We start from the raw sequence: 19,805 nt of genomic DNA, 5'->3' as shown, positions 1-19,805 counted from the left end.
GTAATGGGAGATGTTAAATTCTTATGCATTGGAGTCTACCTAACTTAGCACTCAGTTCTATAGCATTGTCCTCCTCCTCCACTGCCAGTGTTGTCCGTTCTGTGCTGCAGAAGATCCTGCCCTGGCATATCTTTGAAAATCCCTAGGTGTTCGAAGGTATTCTCTCACTACCATCCATTAGTTCTTTATAGTTTTTTAATGTTTATAATGCTGCAGCCCAATAAGTCAGGTCTTAGTAAACAAAAAGATTGAATACGTTTTAGAATTATGAGTCTTAACCTAGTTCAACCAATTACAAACGAAGGCTGTGAGTTTCAAGTGTTTTTTTCTTTAACAATCAAGATTAGCTTGACATACTGTGAAGGGATTGTTAAAGTTAACTTTTCTGGTCAAGTGAAGATACTTTTTAATTTTTTTAACTTCATTTTGAAAAAGTTTCATACTTACAAAACACTGTGAAAATATTATAAAGTATTTCCATGTTCTCCAAATGTTAACATCTTACACAACCACAGGTCAAAATCAGGGAATTGACATTGCAATATTTTTATTATACTGTTGTTCTATAGACTATTCAGATTTCATCATTTGCTCCACTAACGCTCTCTAGTTGAAGATCCACTTCATTATCACACAGTGTTTAGTTGTCATCTCTCTTCAGCTCCTATAATCTAGGATACTTCTTTGTCTTTCATGACCTTAGACTTTTTGAAAAGCATAGGCCAGTTATTTGTAAAAGATTTCTTACTTTGGGGTTTGCAGTTAATAAGTATCTTGTGGGGAAATTCTTGGGACTATGTAAAATTCCTATTTCACGTCACACTTTTGCCCACTATTGTCAGGCATTCATGCCCCACCCCAAATGGTTCTTACCAATTTTTAGTGTACTGCTTGCCAAATGATTCTGTTTCTATCATTCCTTTTACTTTTAGTAGTGGAAATTCTATGAGGACATTTTCTTCCCTGTTCTTTATTCAATTATTGATAATGGACCCAAATTTTCTTGTTATTCTATAGGTTATATAACCCATTACAAGAATTTATTTTGTTACTCAAAATGTCCCAGATTTGCCCATGCCGACTCCTTCCAGTTGATCTCATATCTTTTTGACATGTCCAAGTAGATGTTCTGGACTCATCTTGTATTTTCCCTCCTCCAGCCCTGGAATCTGATTTTCCTAAGCATCCGTGGCTCTTTTTACTAGAGAATGGTATTCAGAAATCAAAAATCGGCACTAGTGTAGTAGTCATTGGTACTGAGATGGTATTTCTTCTAGCCCGCTTACCAGAGCTAGAAAATGTATGTATGTACACATCTAGATGTTTCTAGATCTATATGTCTGATGATTAAGTTTGTGAATTAGTTGCAACAATGTTGGTAACCTTTTTTTATATCAGGTGGATTATTCATTATGAATTTGTACCAACTGGACAAACAGTTAAACCAAGTTTATTGTTTGGAAGTGCTGAAAAGGCTGAGTAAAAAAATTAGACAACCTGAACTTTTCGCCAACAATTCATGGCTCTTGGATCACAACAATGCACCAGCTCACTGCGCTGTGAGGGAGTTTTTAGCCAGTAAACAACTATTGGAACACCTTCCCTACTCACCTGATCTGGCCCCAAATGACTTCTTTCTTTACCTGAAGATAAAGGAAATATTGAAGACATTTTGATGACATTCAGGACAGCTCTGATGGCCATTCCAGAAAACGTTCCAAAACTGCTTTGAAGGGTGGACTAGGCGCTGGCGTCAGTGCATAGCTTCCCAAGGGGAGTACTTCAAAGGTGATGGTAGGGGTTTTCATCAATGAGGTATGTAGCACTTTTTCTAGGATGAGTTCACGAACTTAATTGTCTGACTTGTTATATGTGTGTATCTCCATGACTCCATGTTGATATGTCCAATACCAGACCAACACCACAAAGTTCATTCTAGTCTTCCTCCTTTCTGTATAACTCCCGTCCAACAGTAAGAAATCTGACTTGGACTCTCCATGTGTTCACTAAACTTTCTAGAATACACAGTTTTCAGAATTACTAATCCATATATTTCCCTATGAAAAACAACTACTAACCAGTGCAGTATTTTGTATAGTTCCTTTTCTTTTTAGTCTTAGAGTACATAATCAAAATATTGTTTTACAGTTATGTAGATTAGTTCATTTCTCAGCTCCCCCTTTCAGAATGGTTATGTTACTCATTTGTAATGGAATTAGTTTGTATTTCATAATGAACGCCCGTTTCTTGTTAATTTTTTTTGTATGTGAAACAGCATAGTTCTAAAAGTTAGAACTACACAAAAATTGTCAACCTCCCTGTTCTTTGTCTTGTTCTTTCTCTTGTCATTTCTATCCTAATTACCTATAGCTAATCTATATGCTTTCTGATTTATCCAGTTTCTTCTTGAATCTATGAATAGATGGATGTTTATTATTTTCTTTTTTAATGAAAGATAGCATATTATAGTCACGCTTTTACATTTTTTATTTTTTCTACTTTGCAGTGTACCCTAGAAACTACCAGTTCATGGAGAACTTCTGAAAAAAAAAAAATTTAACAGCCACATAGTACTCCATTGTGTGAATATACTATTGTCTATGCAATTACTCTTCTGTATATGGGCATTTAGGTCATTAGATCATTTCCAATATTTTGCCATTACAATGCTATAATTTAATAACCATTGTGCATGTGTATTTTCATATTGTTGGAATGTATCTTCCTTCAGGTAAATTCCCAGAAGTAGAATTTCTGGGTCAAAATATAACTACATATGTACTTTTGTTAGATATTGCCCAATTTTCCTCCAAAAGGATTGTACCAGCTTATTTTCCCACTAGGAATGTATGAGAGTGCCTCTTTCCACAGCCCTGCCAACAGAATGTGTTTGTCATGCTTTTTAATTTTTGTCAAATCTGATAGGTTAAAAAAAATATTTCAGAGTAGTTTCTTTTGTACCTCTAGCTATGAGTCAGGTTGAATTTTTTATGTAGCACAGTTTATTAATTTTTTACTGCCTCTTGATTTTACATTATTGATGAATTTACCCATGTTTTTCTAGTGCTGTATTATTTCATTTTAAAATTTAAATAGATTCCTGATCCATTTGGAGTATATTGTGCATTTGTGAGATCAGGATCTAATTTTAGTTAAGTGATAGGTTTATGATATGAAACCATCCTTATTGAGAGCAATATGATTTAGCTTCTTTCAGGAGTGTTTTTAAGTTTTTCTCAAAGAGCTTTTGCATATTTCTTGTTAAGTTTATTTCTAAAGTATGTAATCTTTGTTGTTATTGAAATGGGGTTTTCTCTATCATTGTGTGCTGGTTATTGTTTTAGGCTATGAAGGCAATTAATTTATGTGTGTTCTGTATCTTGTTATCTTCTTGAATTCTTTTATTTTTGCATTTTATCATTGATTCTCTAAAGTTTTCCTGGTGCATCATTATATCAGCTGCAACTAGAGATGGTTTTACTTCCTTAACAATTTTTGTGCCTCTAATTTATTTTTCTTCCGAATTGCATTGCTTAATACCTGTAGTACAGTGTTGAATAGTAGTAGAAATAATGGGCATCCTGACCTTCTTTTTCTCAGTGGAAATGTCTCCAGTGTTTTACCATTAAATAAGATGCTGGCTTTAGGACTAAGGTAAACATTTTGTCGTGTTAAAAATATCCACCAATTCCTATTAAGTGCTTTTATCAGGAATGGGTATTAAATTTTGTCAAAGGCTTTTTCAGCATTGAATCAATGAGGGAAACCTTTAATAAATAGATTGTTAACATGAGCACTCTCAGCAGTAGCAGAAGTAGCAACTGCAGGAAGAAACTATCACCCTTAGGGCCAAGGGAATAAGTGAGCAAGGAAAGACATCTTAGAGGGGCCTAGAGGCCGAAATTTAGATCTTTGGGGAGAAGGTATGGATGCTGCATGGAAGAGCTGGTTACCAAGCTGCCTGTCACAATGAAGACAAATTTTGGAAACTCCTTGATTCAACTTTTGCATGAACTATCCCTGGTGATATTCTATTCCTGCGGGAATCCATTGTTGGTTAACAATAATTATTGTTTTCAGTTTTTACTTCGTTTCCTACATACTTTCCAAATTTCCTACACTGATCCTACATTGATAATTGGAGAAAGGGGTGAGGAGTGGAGGTATCTCTAAATAAAGTGAATTAGGATAGCTGTCAGGCTAGGGCTTCAGATATGTGAGAATTTTCTCAGACCACCAGCCTTGAGCCTCATCACAATAGACATCCACTTAATTATTGCACAGGGACATAGAACTTATTCATACCTGTGCACTTTTTTATATAATAAAAATGTGCTGTTATCCTAAATCTTTTTCTAAGAGTAAGTCCTCTTTGGGAACATTTTGTCTACAGTATCCACTGAATTCAATTGCTTAATATTTAGAAAATATGAAAACTGTTGTGTACTATGTAAATATCAAGGATGACCACCATAACTTGACTGCAAGAACAGTTACTTGAACTCTTGTATATCTGTATCACTGATAAGTTATCCAAATACACTGCAAGTGAATTTCACTCAAAATCTAACATTCTGATCTCATGCTAGTCATACACCTGGAGTTATTTTATTCCTGCTTTTAGAATTCCATAACTAAATCATAGTTGATGTGAAACTTAAATAGGTCAATGGAAACTGAATGAATCCATGTAATCATAACTGAAAATAAAACTAAGTTTCTATATAATATATATTGAGAGAATATATAACCTATTATACCCTAGGGGAAAAGAGATCAAAACAAGCAGCAGAACACTTAAGTAATGCAAAGAAAGTAACATTGAAAGAATGCAAGTACTAATTAGATGTTAAAATATTTGCAGATGATTAAAGCAAATTAACTGAAGATGCAATTGAGAATGAAAAGGTGTATGTATGGGGACATGGATCATATGGGAACTCTGTACTTATCCACTCAGTTTTGCTATGAACCTAAAACTGCTCTAAGAAAATAAAGTTTATTTTTTTAGAAATCAAAGGGTGAGCAGTGGTATGACTGATTCAAAAGGTACCTCGCTTCACCATCAATATAAGTAATACTCAGTTGGATATGCTCCCCCCTTTTATAATATTAACATTACTGTAATGCTGTGTGTGGACAATAATCAGTATATATTAATACCAGCAAATTTCCCCAAACAAGATTGAAGCGGTTATTTTCAAAGGGCCACTTTGAGAAGAAAGTGTCATTTGCCCACCTGATTCTAAAAAAGTGTTTCTTTTTATTCTATCCTATTTGAATTCTGCGATAGGCATTGTCTATGTAATGCTCCAAGGAAAAAAATTGGGAATCATATGTATGACTTACTGGGCCTTTCTCTGGTAAGAGTAACTTAAGAAACATTTACTATTCCATGCCAACTCTTAAAATAAGGGGTACTGTGTAGTGCCACCATGATGAAATGGAGAATTACGATAAAATTCTTGTCACATACATACTTTCATTCCTATTGTGATTTGTTTGCTATATTCACAGAGCCATTAGAAAACCGGGGACTTCCAAGATAAAGGGCAGTTTCAAATATTAATTTGGAAGTAATGTGTGTAAGACAGAAAGGAAAATAGGGCAAGCATGGCAGCTAAGAAACTCAAAACACTGGTAGTACGCTGCATGTATGAGTTTATATGATAACAGTGATTAGCAGTAATGGGATAGAAGTAACAAGTGAGAGGCATTGCTAAGGAATGCAGTGGCTGAATTAATGGAAGAAATGGAAGCATCCCATATGATGGGGTGTGGACATAGGTACGTGGAAAAATGGTAGATGCTAAGGAGCCCCGTTCCCCAGCCAAAAAAAATTGACAAATATATACAGCGTAACCTTTAAAGTTTAAGAAAAACCTCTTGCCATAATTTAGGTAAGTCAGATGACTGAAAATCCATAGAGGGTTTTCAAGGGGAACTAGGATATTTGCGTCAGGAGAGGGTTTTCAAGGGGAACTAGGATATTTGCATCAAGCCTGACTGTATAATGGTAAGTGCCATTGGTATGAGAGTTGATAAACTTTCGCTTCTTTTGTCTGTTCCCACATCTGTTGAATGTAGTTGATATATACCTGAACTTACATCGCTCTACAGCTCATAAAGTGTATGCCCATAAGTAAAACTGTGCTAAGGATTGAATGTGATATCTAAGCTAACTACTAAAATAATAGTTAATAGAATATAACAAGGGTTGGCAGAGTGGCGCGTTGGTTAGGAGTTGGCTTGGTACGCCAGTTCTTAGCAGCAGAGCCCCAGTTCGGATCCCACATGAGGGCCAGTGATACTGTGCCCTCTACAGCTAAGAAGGTGAACAACAGCTCGACCTGGAGCTGGGCTGCCGTCAGTCGCCGGCGACGGCATAGGCTGCAGTGGAGCTGCAGTGAGCTGCCGTAAGCTACTGAGTGGCTGGCAGCTGGTGTGAGCGGCTGGCAGCCAGCATGAGCTGCTGTGAGCAGCCATGAGCAGACGTCCAGTGGCCGGCGACTGATCTGCCTCACCTGGGAGGAGTGCAATGATAATACCAACATGGGCCAATGAAGCGACGTCTTCCACAACTAGACTGAAGAAAAGGACAGCAACTTGTCTGTTCCCTTCCCTCAATTCCCCAATTAAAAAAAAATAAATAAGTTTTAATATTATGTGTTCCCCAATGGTTATTATTTATTCATTTTATTTATTTTAAGCTGAGCCATCCTGCCACCTGTTGGCAGCTCAGTGGCTGCTCAGCTCAGGATGGAACTCAAATCGCTGTTGCTCAGAGCTCGCAGTCTTGAGCAAGCTCTTAACCAACTGAGCCACTCGGCCGGTCCTTCCCAATGGTTATTTTTTAATGTGTTCAATTCCCCTTCCTTTTAAAACTGGAATAACTTAATCGTATTAAATAACCCATATAAATGGAAAACAGTAACCCATTCAACTCCAAAGCTTATGCTTTTAAAACAAGATTCAACATCTTTTATTTACATATTTATGACATACATTAATGGTCATATACAATTAACTAAATCTAATAACAATGGTGAGGATGGAACATAAAGGACACAATTCCAAATTTTAGTCAGGTTGAAATACATTTTCACTAACTGAAAAATACAATAAACAAACAGCCATTATAAAGTCATAGACTGTATGTCAATTCACTTCAAATTGAAAGTCAGCCACACAGGTATTGAAATAAGAAATTTGCAAATGCAAATATTACATATGCAGGTATAATGCATGCATGGCATCACATTTATTCTTTTTTCTATTAAGCCATTTTTAAAGTAAATGAAATAAGTACGCGTATCTTAATATATATACATCAAGGCACATTCTTTTCTTGTGCTTTAGGAATGATTTACATTTGATTTACTTATATCTTGTTTATACCTTATATTTGCTTTTAATACTTAAAAGTTTACTTTTAACAATTATAGCTTGAGTGGTAGTTTTCCAGGAGAGAAATATGGCATCTCCCCATGGTTATTTTAACAATCAGAAAATTGGACAGCTTAAAGAGGTGGGAATTTAAAAAGCAGACACGCAAATTAATATAATTCTCAGGTAACTTTTAAAAATAATTTACTTTCAACAAGTTGGTAGACCATAATCAATTAACTTCTTTTAAGTAGTATACTATAATAAGGGCTAAATTAAAGACTTTCCAGAATTCTGAAATTACTTGACAATTATATGGTATCTACAGGACCACTGTAGATATCTATATTGTTATCCTATTTCTAAAATGCAGTTTTTCAACAAAATTGAACAATTAAACATGATACAAAAGCTGCAAACATACCAAACCTAGTTTTAACTTGTCATTCGTCAGTAAAAGAATGAGATCCTTACTTCCCTCCCATGTGTTGTCCCTATGTTATCAAGGAGGAATTTCCCATCCACAGTACTTAATAACGGGGTTCTTTGCTCATGGTCAATTTACTTGCCTTGAGGAGATAATACAGTAAGGCTTTAATAGGCATTTCATGCATTTTAATGGCATTTAAAAAATCAGCTATTCATTTAAGGGTTCCTCAGATAGATAAGAATATTGTGCAAACTTGATTACAACATTAAGTGCTTTAAATAAAGAATCCCTGACTTATAAGGGCTTAAAATAAATAGTAAGTCAAGAATCACAGATCTGAAGCATTTAAAAAATGTAATATACCTATGCATCCTACTAAAATGCTTTATATTAAAATTTTTAAAATCCATAATGGCAAATGAAATCACAAAACTTCTATATTTTGAGAATAAAAATGAAGAAAAGCTGATTGGTGCTGCCTTTTAAACTCAAAGTATATAATAAGGTCAAAATGCAAATGAAAATGTAGTTTTTCATTTACTACAGTCCTTTACAAACAATTCAAAAAAAGTATACCATGATAAACCACTGCTATCAAACAGATTTGCTTTCAATTCCTTTAAAGTAAATGGACTTTTCTACAGAACCCAGACAAACCATTCAGAAATGTTGAAACATCACCGAACAGCCCAGAGTCTTGACATAAAAACTCCCTGTGGAGAGACACACAGTACTGTAAACAAATGTTCTGTGAGTTCAGTATACATGAGATGGCACTTTTTCAATCTCCATTACTATATTCACTCTGCTTCTGAAATATGTGCCACCTCTACTTCAACAGTTTGAATAGCTTCTGCAACCTCAGAGAGCTTCTGTCCTTGCTGTTGTGCCAACACATAATTAACCACTTGCATAATACTTTGGTCAGAAAGTGTAGATACAGACGGATACTCTTCGGTAGCTGCAACGGCTTCCAGAGCTTCCATAGTTTCTCCTGTCACTACCACAGTCTCAAGTTCTTGAGGACCACTGCTTTCAGGTTCCTGCATGTCTGCTGTTAAGATGCTCACAGCATGCTCCACTTGAGTTCCTTGGTTATGAAACTGAAGGGTATCTTTTTCCAGCATAATTTTGCAAGGCACATAATCTCTGTGGAATTTTGTCATGTGTTTACGGAGTGTTCGAGCATCTATGTAGGCTTCGCTACATACCGGACAGACATAGGGCCGCTCACCAGTATGTGTTCTGACATGGCGTTTTAGGGATCGGGCATCAGCCCAAGCTACTCCACATGTTAAGCATTCAAATGGCTTAACCCCTATTAAAAAAAGAAAAGGAGAGGTGTGTTTGGTGAGGTGCAAGTACTAAAATATACTAAAATGGCCTGATAAATAATGTTTTTCTTTAAGTACAGTAGCCCATAAGCTTTTCTATCTTGACTATGGCAATCCTTTATTTAGGACCCATCGATTACCTTAGAACAAACCAGATTCTGCACTGTAATTCTCAAAAGATGTGTCTGTGGATAAAGGTTACTGAGAGACAATTCTGAGTTTCCGTGTATAGTCTCACTTAACCTTCACAGCAATCCTATAATTGTAGGATCAGGAAACAGAGACTCCAAGTTGTCCATAAAAATGTTGCTAGAGAATATTAAGCTCACTAAATCAGGTTTAGGATCACCTTTATCACTTGAAAAAATCTTCCATGATATAGGATAAATCTCTTATCAAGGAAGGTGAGGTAACAGACAGGAGGGCTGACAAAGGGAGAATCACCATTGGATTGGCTTTTGTTCTATATCTATCGATAATATATGTTACATGTGTTGTTACCTTCATGGTTGTTCATGTGTCTCCTATACTCTCTCAGCTGAGTGAATTTTCTTCCACAGCGTTCACACACCCGTTCCAGGTTTTGCTTTGCTCTCCCTTTTTTCCCATGGGTAGCTTTCTTCACATGCCTTCTGAACAACGCTTTTTCATAAAATTCTTTGCCACATATATTACATCTACAATAGAGATTTAAAAAAGCCTAAAAGCATCAGTATCCATAAGAACTAATCCAAGTACATATGTATCTCAATTAAGTCCAGATCCTCCTCAAAGTTACCCACCTGTAAGGCTCAGTGACAGAATGAGACTTCACATGGGAATACCAATCTTTCTTCCAACTATAGCATTTATCACAAAACTGGCACTGGAATGGCTTCACACCAAGATGTTTGTTCATGTGCTGGCGAAGATCTCTAGCTTCAAAGAAACTTTTTTCACATCTGTAATAATAAAATTAAATCACCCAACTGGATCATCTTATTATTCTTTTAAAACAAGTTTCCAAGAGTTCAGTATATTCTTGGGTTTCTAGAACTCCACAAGATGACCCCAATTTAAATTAGAAGAATTCACTAGTACCCCAATCTTGCAATAAGGCTGCAGGAGTGTTAAGTTCTTTCAGCTCCAGACACCAGAAACATTTTAGAAAGAATCATATGGAGCTCTCAAAGGTTACAACACAGGACATTTACTTTCTGTCTCTCCCTCAACCCCATCTGATCTCCATTTTTACCACTTCCCATTCTCTGTCCATGTGTTGGGAGCAGGCCTCCCCCTTGACCATAAAAGGATGGAGCAACTGATTCAGACCTAAGTCAGGCAGAGCACAGTACTCCCTTGGCCATAGTGATTGATTTAGAGATGTCCATATGACTTAATCAGATCCAATGGGGGTCAGGGCTTTTATAGGAAATACCAGAAAAGCAGCTCGACAATTTGGGGGTTGAGAGAATATGAGGCTGAAACCTTTGCCCCTGCCATGTCCAGATGGAGTCTCAGAGTCACCAGATGCTAATGAATCTAAATCCAGTTAACATTAAACCAGAGTCCTTGATTTTACCTTTCATTCAAGCCAGTTTAGGGTTGGGTTTTCCTTCACTTACAACTAAAAATATTTTGATATTTTAAAATAATACTGATTAGGGTGACATCGACAATATGTAAGAATAAGGAATTCCTAAATCCCATCCCTCCATAAAAGCAGTGGACAAATTGGCAAAAACTGTCAGAATCAATTTTATTGAAATTCTGAAAACTAATTAGAAGTTTACAGTGACCAGGCAAACATAGTCAAGAAAAAGATAGTTAAGGGCCGGCCAAGTGGCTCAGTTGGTTAAGAGCTCGCTCAAGAGTGTAAGCTCTAAGCAACAGGGTAGCCGGTTCGATTCATGGCCTGAGCTGAGCTGCCGCTGAGCTGCCAACAGGTGGCAGGATGACTCAGCTAAAAAAAAAAAAAGAATAGTTGAATCTCAGTAAGAGAGCTTTGTGGCATCTGGCCTTACCCTGCCCCCTATCCCCTGCTCTGACAAGGCAAGGCTTGTATTCGCGCTATGGGTTCCTAGTGCCAGAGGGACTTATTCCCAAAGAACTGTGACTGTGTGTTTTGATCTATCTGGTGACTCCCTGAAGGGTGGATCCCCTCAAAGGGCTTGCCTTTATTTCACCTAACTCCTCCAGGCTGAGGGCTGGAGGAAAGGAGGAGTTTGCTAAAAACATTTAAAGGCAAACGTATTAGCCACTGCCACCTGGGGCAAGGAATAATAGTTTGGTACAAACAACATACAAACCAAAAGATTGGGAAGAAAGTCTGGGAAATGAAATACTTAGCATAATAGGGACTTTGAAAAACTCTCACATATTCCTAGGAATCTAGAAGTCCACACAGTTACCTAGGGCTGGGCACATGCTCAGAAAAGACCTGAAGAGGCCCTAAGCTCTCACCTCTGGCTGACTCAGTACAAACAGGAAGAGAAAGCCAAGGCAGAGCTATAAACTGCCTGGCTGAGTATTGAAAGCATTCTGGAATTAGACAGTGCTGATGCTTGCATAACACTGTGAATATACTAAAAGCCACTGAATTGTGCACTTTAAAATGATGAATTTTATGTTATGTGAATTTTACCTCAATTATAAAAGAGACTTCAGGAGGCTTTGGAAAATGAAAAGAGGGAGAAAGGAAAGGAGTCTGAAGAAAGGAGAAACTAGCAGAAGGCCCAGCACTTCAGAGAAAGTGCCTAGAAAGAAACTCTGGCTGGCCCCAGGGGCCATTCTTTCCCACAGTCCTCATCCCCAGGTACCACAGTTGAAGAATCTCTTTAAATCATTTTAAGTGAGTGATTTGTATGGTATGTGACTTATATCTAAATAAAACTTCAAAAAATCATAAATAGCAACATGTAGGCAAAAAAGTGATTCAAATCAAAAGTAAACAAGTAACAGTTTAACATTATCTTCAAATATTTTTCCCCAGCTTTATTGAGATATAACTGACAAATAAAATTTTAAGATATTTGAAGTGTACATCGTGATCTGATATATATATACATTTGTGAAAGGAGTCCCTCCATCCAGTTAATTAACACACCCATCACTTCAGATGTGTGTCAGTGTGTTTGTGTGTGAACATTTTAAGTTCTGCTCTCTTAGCAAATTTTAATTATACTATATAATGTTATCAATTATAGTCACCTCAAATATTTTCTTTGGAAACAACTTTCAAATAAACCAAGTGAGAACAAAATGAAATTAATTGAGTGGTTTGCATATTAATTACTTACTGAGTACAATGATAGCCTCGAACCTCAGGCTTTGGCTGGTGTTTCTTTAGGTGCTTGCTGAGTCCAGAGCCCCTGTGAAAAGACTTTCCACAAACTGAGCAATGGTACTTGGACTCCCCTATAAAAATAAAACCATGTCACAGATCCAGCAATCAAGTGCTCTTGCAATAGAATATTTTATGTCATATTTCAGAAGTTATTTTATCAAGGGGACACCTAATCTGTAACATTTGGCAGCCTCCTTCTAAGAATAAGAATAAACCAGGTCAAAATCCTTGTTTTTTTTCCTCTCTAGTGCTAGCAAGGCTACTACTATCTAAAAAATATGATATGCTTTCATAATCATCTGGATAATAGTATAGAGTTGAATATAAGTTCTACCCTTTAATCAGCCATTTCCACATAATTATAAGCTACATACCATGCTGACAGTTACATCTTCCTATAGCTTAATTTTTAATTTATTTTTTTTAATTTTTTTTAAGGATTTTTATTGGGGAATTGGGGGAAGGGGAACAGACAAGTTGCCGTCCTTTTTGTTCTTTAGTCTAGTTGTGGAGGACGTTGCTTCACTGGCCCAAGTTGACACCATCATTGCGCTCTTCCCGGGCAAGGCAGATCAGTCGCCGGCCCCTGGACGGCCGCTCATGGCGGCTGCTGGCCACTTACGCTGGCTGCTGGCTACACACGGTAGCCCATGGCAACCCACTGTAGCAGCAGCTGCAGCCTACGCCGTCGCCGGTGACTCATAGCTAGCTTAACTTTTTAAAAGAATGACCATTTCTGTAGGTGCCTTGATCTAAATTATGCATGATTTAATAGTCAGTACACATTTTTCCACACTGAGGGAAACAATGAATATTTTTATACAAAGAGCTCTAAAACTAGACTTAAGAACACCTTTTAACTTTACCTTCATTAATAAAAAACTATACACATAGAGCCATTAGTATAGCAATACAATTCTGAAATAATCACAGCATAATCAATAGTAAATTAAAAATATGTAATATGGAACTATGTCAATATATATTTCTCATTACCTGTGTGAATACTCATATGTTCTTGAAGACTCCGTTTGGTAACAAATGACTTAACACATAGTTCACATTGGAACTGCTTTTGTGATTGATGGAGACTCTGGTGTAATTTTAGACCATGCTTGTAGATGAAAGTCTTTCCACAAACCTAAGACAGCACAGGTGTTTAAACCAGTAAAACAGAAAAGAAGATAGGAGCTCTTTCTGGAGCATGCAGACAGAGAAACCAATATACCATTTTAAATAAAAAACTTAAGTTATAAACAATACAAAGCGAAAGTTGAAACAAATGCCAAAGATATGAACTGGTTGATCATCTTCTAATTCAGTACTTAACTAATACTGCCTATTTTTCTTACACCCATGTGATCACTGGCAGAGCACAAAGGAGCACAAAAGAACCTCATGTTGTCCTTGTGAGATTGGCAAACACTACATTTTATATAGTAATAGTGACATGGGAGCTTAATCAAGAAAATACACTCATTTCCTTTTCACCAACTAGAACAGTGCTTCTCATACTCTGTGATACAGACCAGTTTTTTTTTTCTTTCCCAATCCACTGGGAAGAGATTTCTGTTAAACACAATAAAAATGTCATAATATCATCCAATTGCCATGACCATTTCTAAATGCTCATTCTCCATTTCTGTACTTCCGTAGTCCACACATTTTAAGTAGTGCTACACTAGAAGACCAGAGGCCCAGTTAATACTTAGTTTAAATGAATAAATGAATAAAATGATGCTCAGGACTTGGCTTCAAAATAATTGAGGGGAGGGAGAAGTAGGGCAGTGAATGACAGTATATATAGAACACAAGCGACCATGTGTTGATAACTACCAAATCCGGATGAAGGGTACAAGAGGATCTATTCTATTCTCTTTATTTTTTTTATTTATTTATTCATTTATTTATTTATTTATTTATTTATTTATTTATTTATTTATTATTTATTTATTTATTTTAGCTGAGCCATCCTGACACCTGTTGGCAGCTCAGCGGCTGCTCAGCTCAGGCCGGGACTCGAACCGCTGTTGCTCAGAGCTCAAACTCTTGAGCGAGCTCTTAACCAACTGAGCCACTTGGCTGGCCCTATTCTATTCTCTTATATCCTATTATCATACAACAAAAAGCTAAAACAAAACAAAAAAACGAGAGACAGAGAGAATAGCCCAAAGTTGCCCTGGGTATATTGTTTATACCCAGGAGTCATATTTTGGCATTTTTAGGTAACCTCAGTCCTCAGAAAGAAGGATACATAGTTTAGGCAGGATTTTTGCAAAGGAGATTCATTTGAACCCTGTCTTCCTTCGAGTCCAGGTTGGTCCTGCTTAAGGTTACGGGATGACTGGGATGATGAACTGGTTATCCTCACCCACTATATCCTCTGAATCCTAGTAAGTTTCACAAACACTCTAAATAGATTCATTTTAAATTACAACAAATTAAACAGCAAATTAACATAATTGGGAATCACCCTTTACCTAGGCAACAAACTAAAAATGTCACAGAATTCCCTGTGAGATTTTATAAAAGTGAGGGTGACTCCAGAATTAACCAGTCTCATCAGCAGTTAAGTTCCAATCTTCTTTATAATAAAATAAATGTATGGCTTTACCTGGCATGCATGTGGCTTTACACCAGTGTGCTTTAACATATGTATTCGAAGAGAATATAATTTAGGTAATGTCCTTCCACATATGGAACATATAAATTCTCGTTTGGTTCTGCCCTTCTCAGACGATGTTCCTGATGCCTCAGTAGATGTGGAATTGGAAGAGGATGAAGTGGGCGCAACTTTTCTGGTATGTCGAATAAGATGTGCTCGCAAGGAGGCACTGTACTGAAACTGTTTTTTACACAACTGAAAGAAAAAGTAAACAAAATTCTGTCTAACCGTAATTCCATTATAAATGTTAAGTGAAACTCGACTCATATTTCAACATCGCATTTGTTACAATTATGTAAATCAATAAACACATATACTATGTAAAAGACAGTATGTTAGGTATCAGATTATAAAGATGAAAGGGACAAGACCCAGCCCCCCACTCTGGAGCGGTTTATAATCTAACCACAGAAACCGGATTTATACGTTAAAAAAGGTGAAATATTTAAGGGAGAGAGAGTAACCCGAGCAATAAGGTAGATCTCATCAAGGAAGCTAGGTCTGTCTTGAAGGAACTGTAGGACACAAAGACAGAAGAATGCTAACATTATAGGAGTGCTAATAATGGTTGTTAGGTGGAGCAAATATAGGGGTTGGGAAAAGCAGAAAAATGAAACTGTGATGGTCTTTGGATTTTATACTGTAGTTCTTGGGGATTCATGAAATCAATCAAAGTTATATATGCTCACCATCTACAAGACTTATTTTTTTTAAAAATAAATAAAACTCGTCTCTTGGTCCACTTTCTCTTCCAGTTTTGTTTGTTTTTGTTGTTTTTTTTTGACTCTCATGATGCTTATCTTTATAAGTCTAAGTCACAGGAATAATGGACAACGACACTCTCCTTCACCCCACCCCTCCCTACATATATGCAAAATCCTTCTCATTACCCTACTTTCTCAATATTGTAGTTATAGCATAATTTCAATTGATCAATTTCAGTGTTTACAATATTTGGATGATATAAATGTTACTATAGCTGAGCCATATAGTACACTATGATTCTCTTTCTTTCTGTTTTCTTTTTTGCTTACTTGTCTTTGTATTTACTTCTAATTCATCACCAAACCCTTCCCTCGGTTGTTCACTAAGAGGAGATTTAAAACACATCACCTAGGGATGAATGGTTAGCTCAGTTGGTTAGAGCATGATGCTGACAATGCCAAGGTTACCAGTTTGATCCCTGCATGGGCCACTGTGAGCTGCACCCTCCTTAAGAGTCAACTATGCTATTGTAGCATGAAAGCAATGTGTAACCAATGACCATGGCTGTTCCCCAATAAAAAAAAACACAAATAAACACATGACCTTACCAGAGATCTCTATCAAAGCATTATGTCCGGTTCCAACCTAGGCTGGTTGTTTCCTACACTTGAAACTCTGTAGAATTGGACCCCAAGTTTCCCATGTTTTGCTCATTTTAGTGGAACACCTCTGCCAATAGCTTCCTGAGAAAGGGAGTTTGAGAAGTAAAACTTTCCAGACCTTTAATATCTGGAAATGTTCTTCTACCATCGCAAATAACTGATAATTTGGCTACAGACTCTAAGTTAGACATTATTTCTCTTTAGAATTTTAAAGGCACAGTGACTTTGTCTTTCAGCTTCCACTGTTGCTGCTGAAAAGCCTAAAGTCATGCTAACCCTTAACGTTTCTATGAGACTGACCATCTTTTTTCTCTTTTGCAATTTATAAGATTTTCTCTTTGTCTGTATATTCTGAAATTTCATAATGTATCTTGACAGATTTATTTTCTGAGCATTCATGGTTCTGGGCATTCAATGTGCCCTTATAACAAGGAAACTTCTCTATCCTTAAGTTCTGAAATTTTTCTTCATTGCATAAATGATTTCCTTCTCTCCCTGTTCTGTTTGTAATTATGTGAATATTGAACATCTTAGACCAATCCTCTAAATTTCTTTCACTCCCACTTTCTAACTTGTCTTTCTGCTTTTTCTGAGAGATTTAGTCAATTCTATTTTCCAGTTTTTCTAAGATTTTTATATTTTATTCCTAAAAACATCTTCTGTTCTCTTAATGTACCATTTTTAAAATATAGTACCTGGTTATTGTTTCATTGATGAAACTTTTTCATTTATCTGTGATATAACTTACTTTGTGGTTAGGGTTCTTTTTTGAAGTTTTTTTCTCTGTGTATAGTTTTGGATTCCTCGAAGTTGCTTTTTTTCTTGAAATATTTATCATGAGTCTGATTATCCGTGATGTCTATTCATATTTCAAATAAGATGTTAAAAAACTTGATTGGGGGCAGCTGGATGGCTCAGTTGGTTAGAAAGCGTGCTCTTAACAACAAGGTTGCTGGTTCGATTCCCACATGGGATGGTGGACTGTGCCCCCTACAACTAGATTGAAAACGGCTACTGGACTTGGAGCTGAGCTATGCCCTCCACAACTAAGACTGAAGGACAACAACTTGACTTGGAGCTGATGGGTCCTGGAAAAAACACATTGTTTCCCCCTCCCAAAAAAACCACATTGTTCCCCCCAAAAACAATGTTCCCCAATAAAGTTAAAAAAAAATTCATTAGAATTTCTGTGTAAATGGGGGAGTGGATTGTCAACCACAGGCTTTAGTCAGCAGTAATTTTAGGCCTTTTGTTTATGGGCTTTGGATTTCCCACCTCTGAGAAATCTCTTTGCTTTCAGGTTAAAGGCCTGGCTGCTAACATTCTGAGCCTTGATTAGGGGAAGAGAACTTAAAATTTTTCAATATTCAGTATGTAAGCTTTTATTTTTCTGTTTTGGGTATAGTACATTCACCCTCTCTTTATAGTGTTCTCCAGAGCAGTTATCGTTTTATCTTTTCTGAAAAGTAGATCTTTGTCTGAGGGAATGGTGGTGGTAACTTAATTGCTTCTTTTTTTTTTTTAAGATTTTTTTTTTTAATTGGGGAATTGGGGGATGGGAACAGCACTGGGGAATTGGGGGAAGGGGAACAGACAAGTTGCTGTCGTCTTGTTCTTCAGTCTAGTTGTGGAGGACGTTGCTTCACTGGCCCAAGTTGGCACCATCATTGCGCTCTTCCCCAGCAAAGCAGATCAGTCACCAGCTTCTGGACAGCCGCTCACTGCGGTTGCTGGCCGCTCACGCTGGCTGCTGGCCACACACAGTAGCCCATGGCAACCCACTGCCACAGGGGCTACAGCCTACGCCGTCGCCGGTGACTCAAGGCAACCCAGCTCCAGGCTGAACTGTTGTTCAGCATCTTAGCTGTGGAGGTCAGTGTCACTGGCCCTCATATGTGGGATCCGAACCGGGGCCCTCTGGCGTCCCAAGCCAGTTCTTAACCATCGCTCCACTCGGCCGGCCCCTTAATTGTTAAAGACTTTTAACAACCAGGCTCACTTCCACTTTCAAAGTAGTTAGTAATACAGTAATACCTTGGTTTGCGAGCATAATTCGTTCCAGAAACAAACTACTCATATTGCAAGACATCGCTCATTTACCATGTTAAAATGTATTAGAAATATTTGCTCGTCTTGCAGAACACTCGCAAACCACGTTACTCGCAATCCAAGGTTTTACTGTACTGTAAATTTCTGAGCTGTTTGGTAGTTTTGCAATACAATTTCAATTGATTCTTAGCTTTTCCCAGTGCAAGCATAGCACTGAGCCTTTCAAATCTGCTGAATCAGTTATCACATCTATTTACCAGAGGCCAGAATTTAGTTGCTAAGGTCTCCCCTCCTGTTCTCTTTTCCCTTTTACAAGCGTAGATATTTTTTTTTAATTGGGGAATTGGGGAAGGGGCACAGCGTAGGGGAATTGTGGAAGAGGAATAGACAAGTTGCTGTCCTTTCATTCTTCAGTCTAGTTGTGGAGGATGTCGCTTCACTGGCCCATGTTGGTATTATCATTGCGCTCTTCCCAGGTGAGGCAGTCGCTCACAGGCCACTGGATGGCCGTACACAGAGGCTCCCAGCATCTCACGGCCAGCTGCCACTGCAGCCTACGACGTCGCCGGCGACTCACAGCAGCCCAACTCCAGGTCGAGCTTTTGTTCACCATCTTAGCTGTAGAGGGCGCAGCTAAGATCCACATGAGGAGTTTGGATCCTCAAGTGGGATCCAAACCGGGGCCCTGCTGCTCAGAGCTGGTGTCTCAAGCCAACTCCTAACCAATGTGCCACTCGGCTGGCCCAACTAGCTTAGATTTTTACTGTTGTCTTACTGGGGTATCAGGAGGTATGTCACTAAATATTTTTTGTCAAGGAGATAACATACAAATCAGAAGATGACTCTTAGCAATATAAGGCAGAGAGACAGAAAGAGAATACAAATGGTAGGATAACAATGAAGCAGTAAGTTGGATTCTACTTATCATGAAGTTAGAGCCATCTTCAATTAGCTTTCCGGATACTTACCGGACATTTGTAGTCTCTAGCTCTTTCATGTTTTAGTGTGTGCATTATAAGGGTGTATCTTCTCTGAAAAACCATTCCACATTCTCCACATTTATGAGATGCTTCTTCTTCAGTATTCTCTTTAGCATCCCTTTTTGGCTGTTTCATCTTTTTCCCTCTTTGAACTAATTTCTGGGCCACCTAAATAATGGATAGAAAAAACAATCTAAATAATATAATTATTTTCATTTTTAGTAATGAGTCATGCTATAAATATTGCAAGTTCATATTATCTTATTGGT

General features: G+C 37.4%; 1 protein-coding gene across 1 annotated transcript in view; it reads right to left on the bottom strand.

The window, feature by feature from the left end:
• Positions 1–6,952: 6,952 nt before the first annotated feature.
• Positions 6,953–19,805, bottom strand: part of ZBTB11 (zinc finger and BTB domain containing 11) — a 31,044-nt gene continuing 18,191 nt past the window's right edge. Inside the window, exons 5-11 of the mRNA XM_019648344.1 lie at positions 19,525–19,704; positions 15,090–15,335; positions 13,472–13,616; positions 12,429–12,546; positions 9,933–10,091; positions 9,652–9,827; positions 6,953–9,134 (exon numbers count right to left, since the gene is read on the bottom strand). Coding sequence (XP_019503889.1) covers positions 8,617–9,134; positions 9,652–9,827; positions 9,933–10,091; positions 12,429–12,546; positions 13,472–13,616; positions 15,090–15,335; positions 19,525–19,704 — 1,542 coding nt within the window. The 3' untranslated portion in view covers positions 6,953–8,616. The remainder of the gene's footprint in view (positions 9,135–9,651; positions 9,828–9,932; positions 10,092–12,428; positions 12,547–13,471; positions 13,617–15,089; positions 15,336–19,524; positions 19,705–19,805) is intronic.

Source organism: Hipposideros armiger, unplaced genomic scaffold (assembly GCF_001890085.2).
Source record: "Hipposideros armiger isolate ML-2016 unplaced genomic scaffold, ASM189008v1 scaffold_125, whole genome shotgun sequence".
In the NCBI taxonomy this organism is placed as follows: domain Eukaryota; kingdom Metazoa; phylum Chordata; class Mammalia; order Chiroptera; family Hipposideridae; genus Hipposideros; species Hipposideros armiger.
This window is presented reverse-complemented; position numbering and strand designations above follow the sequence as displayed.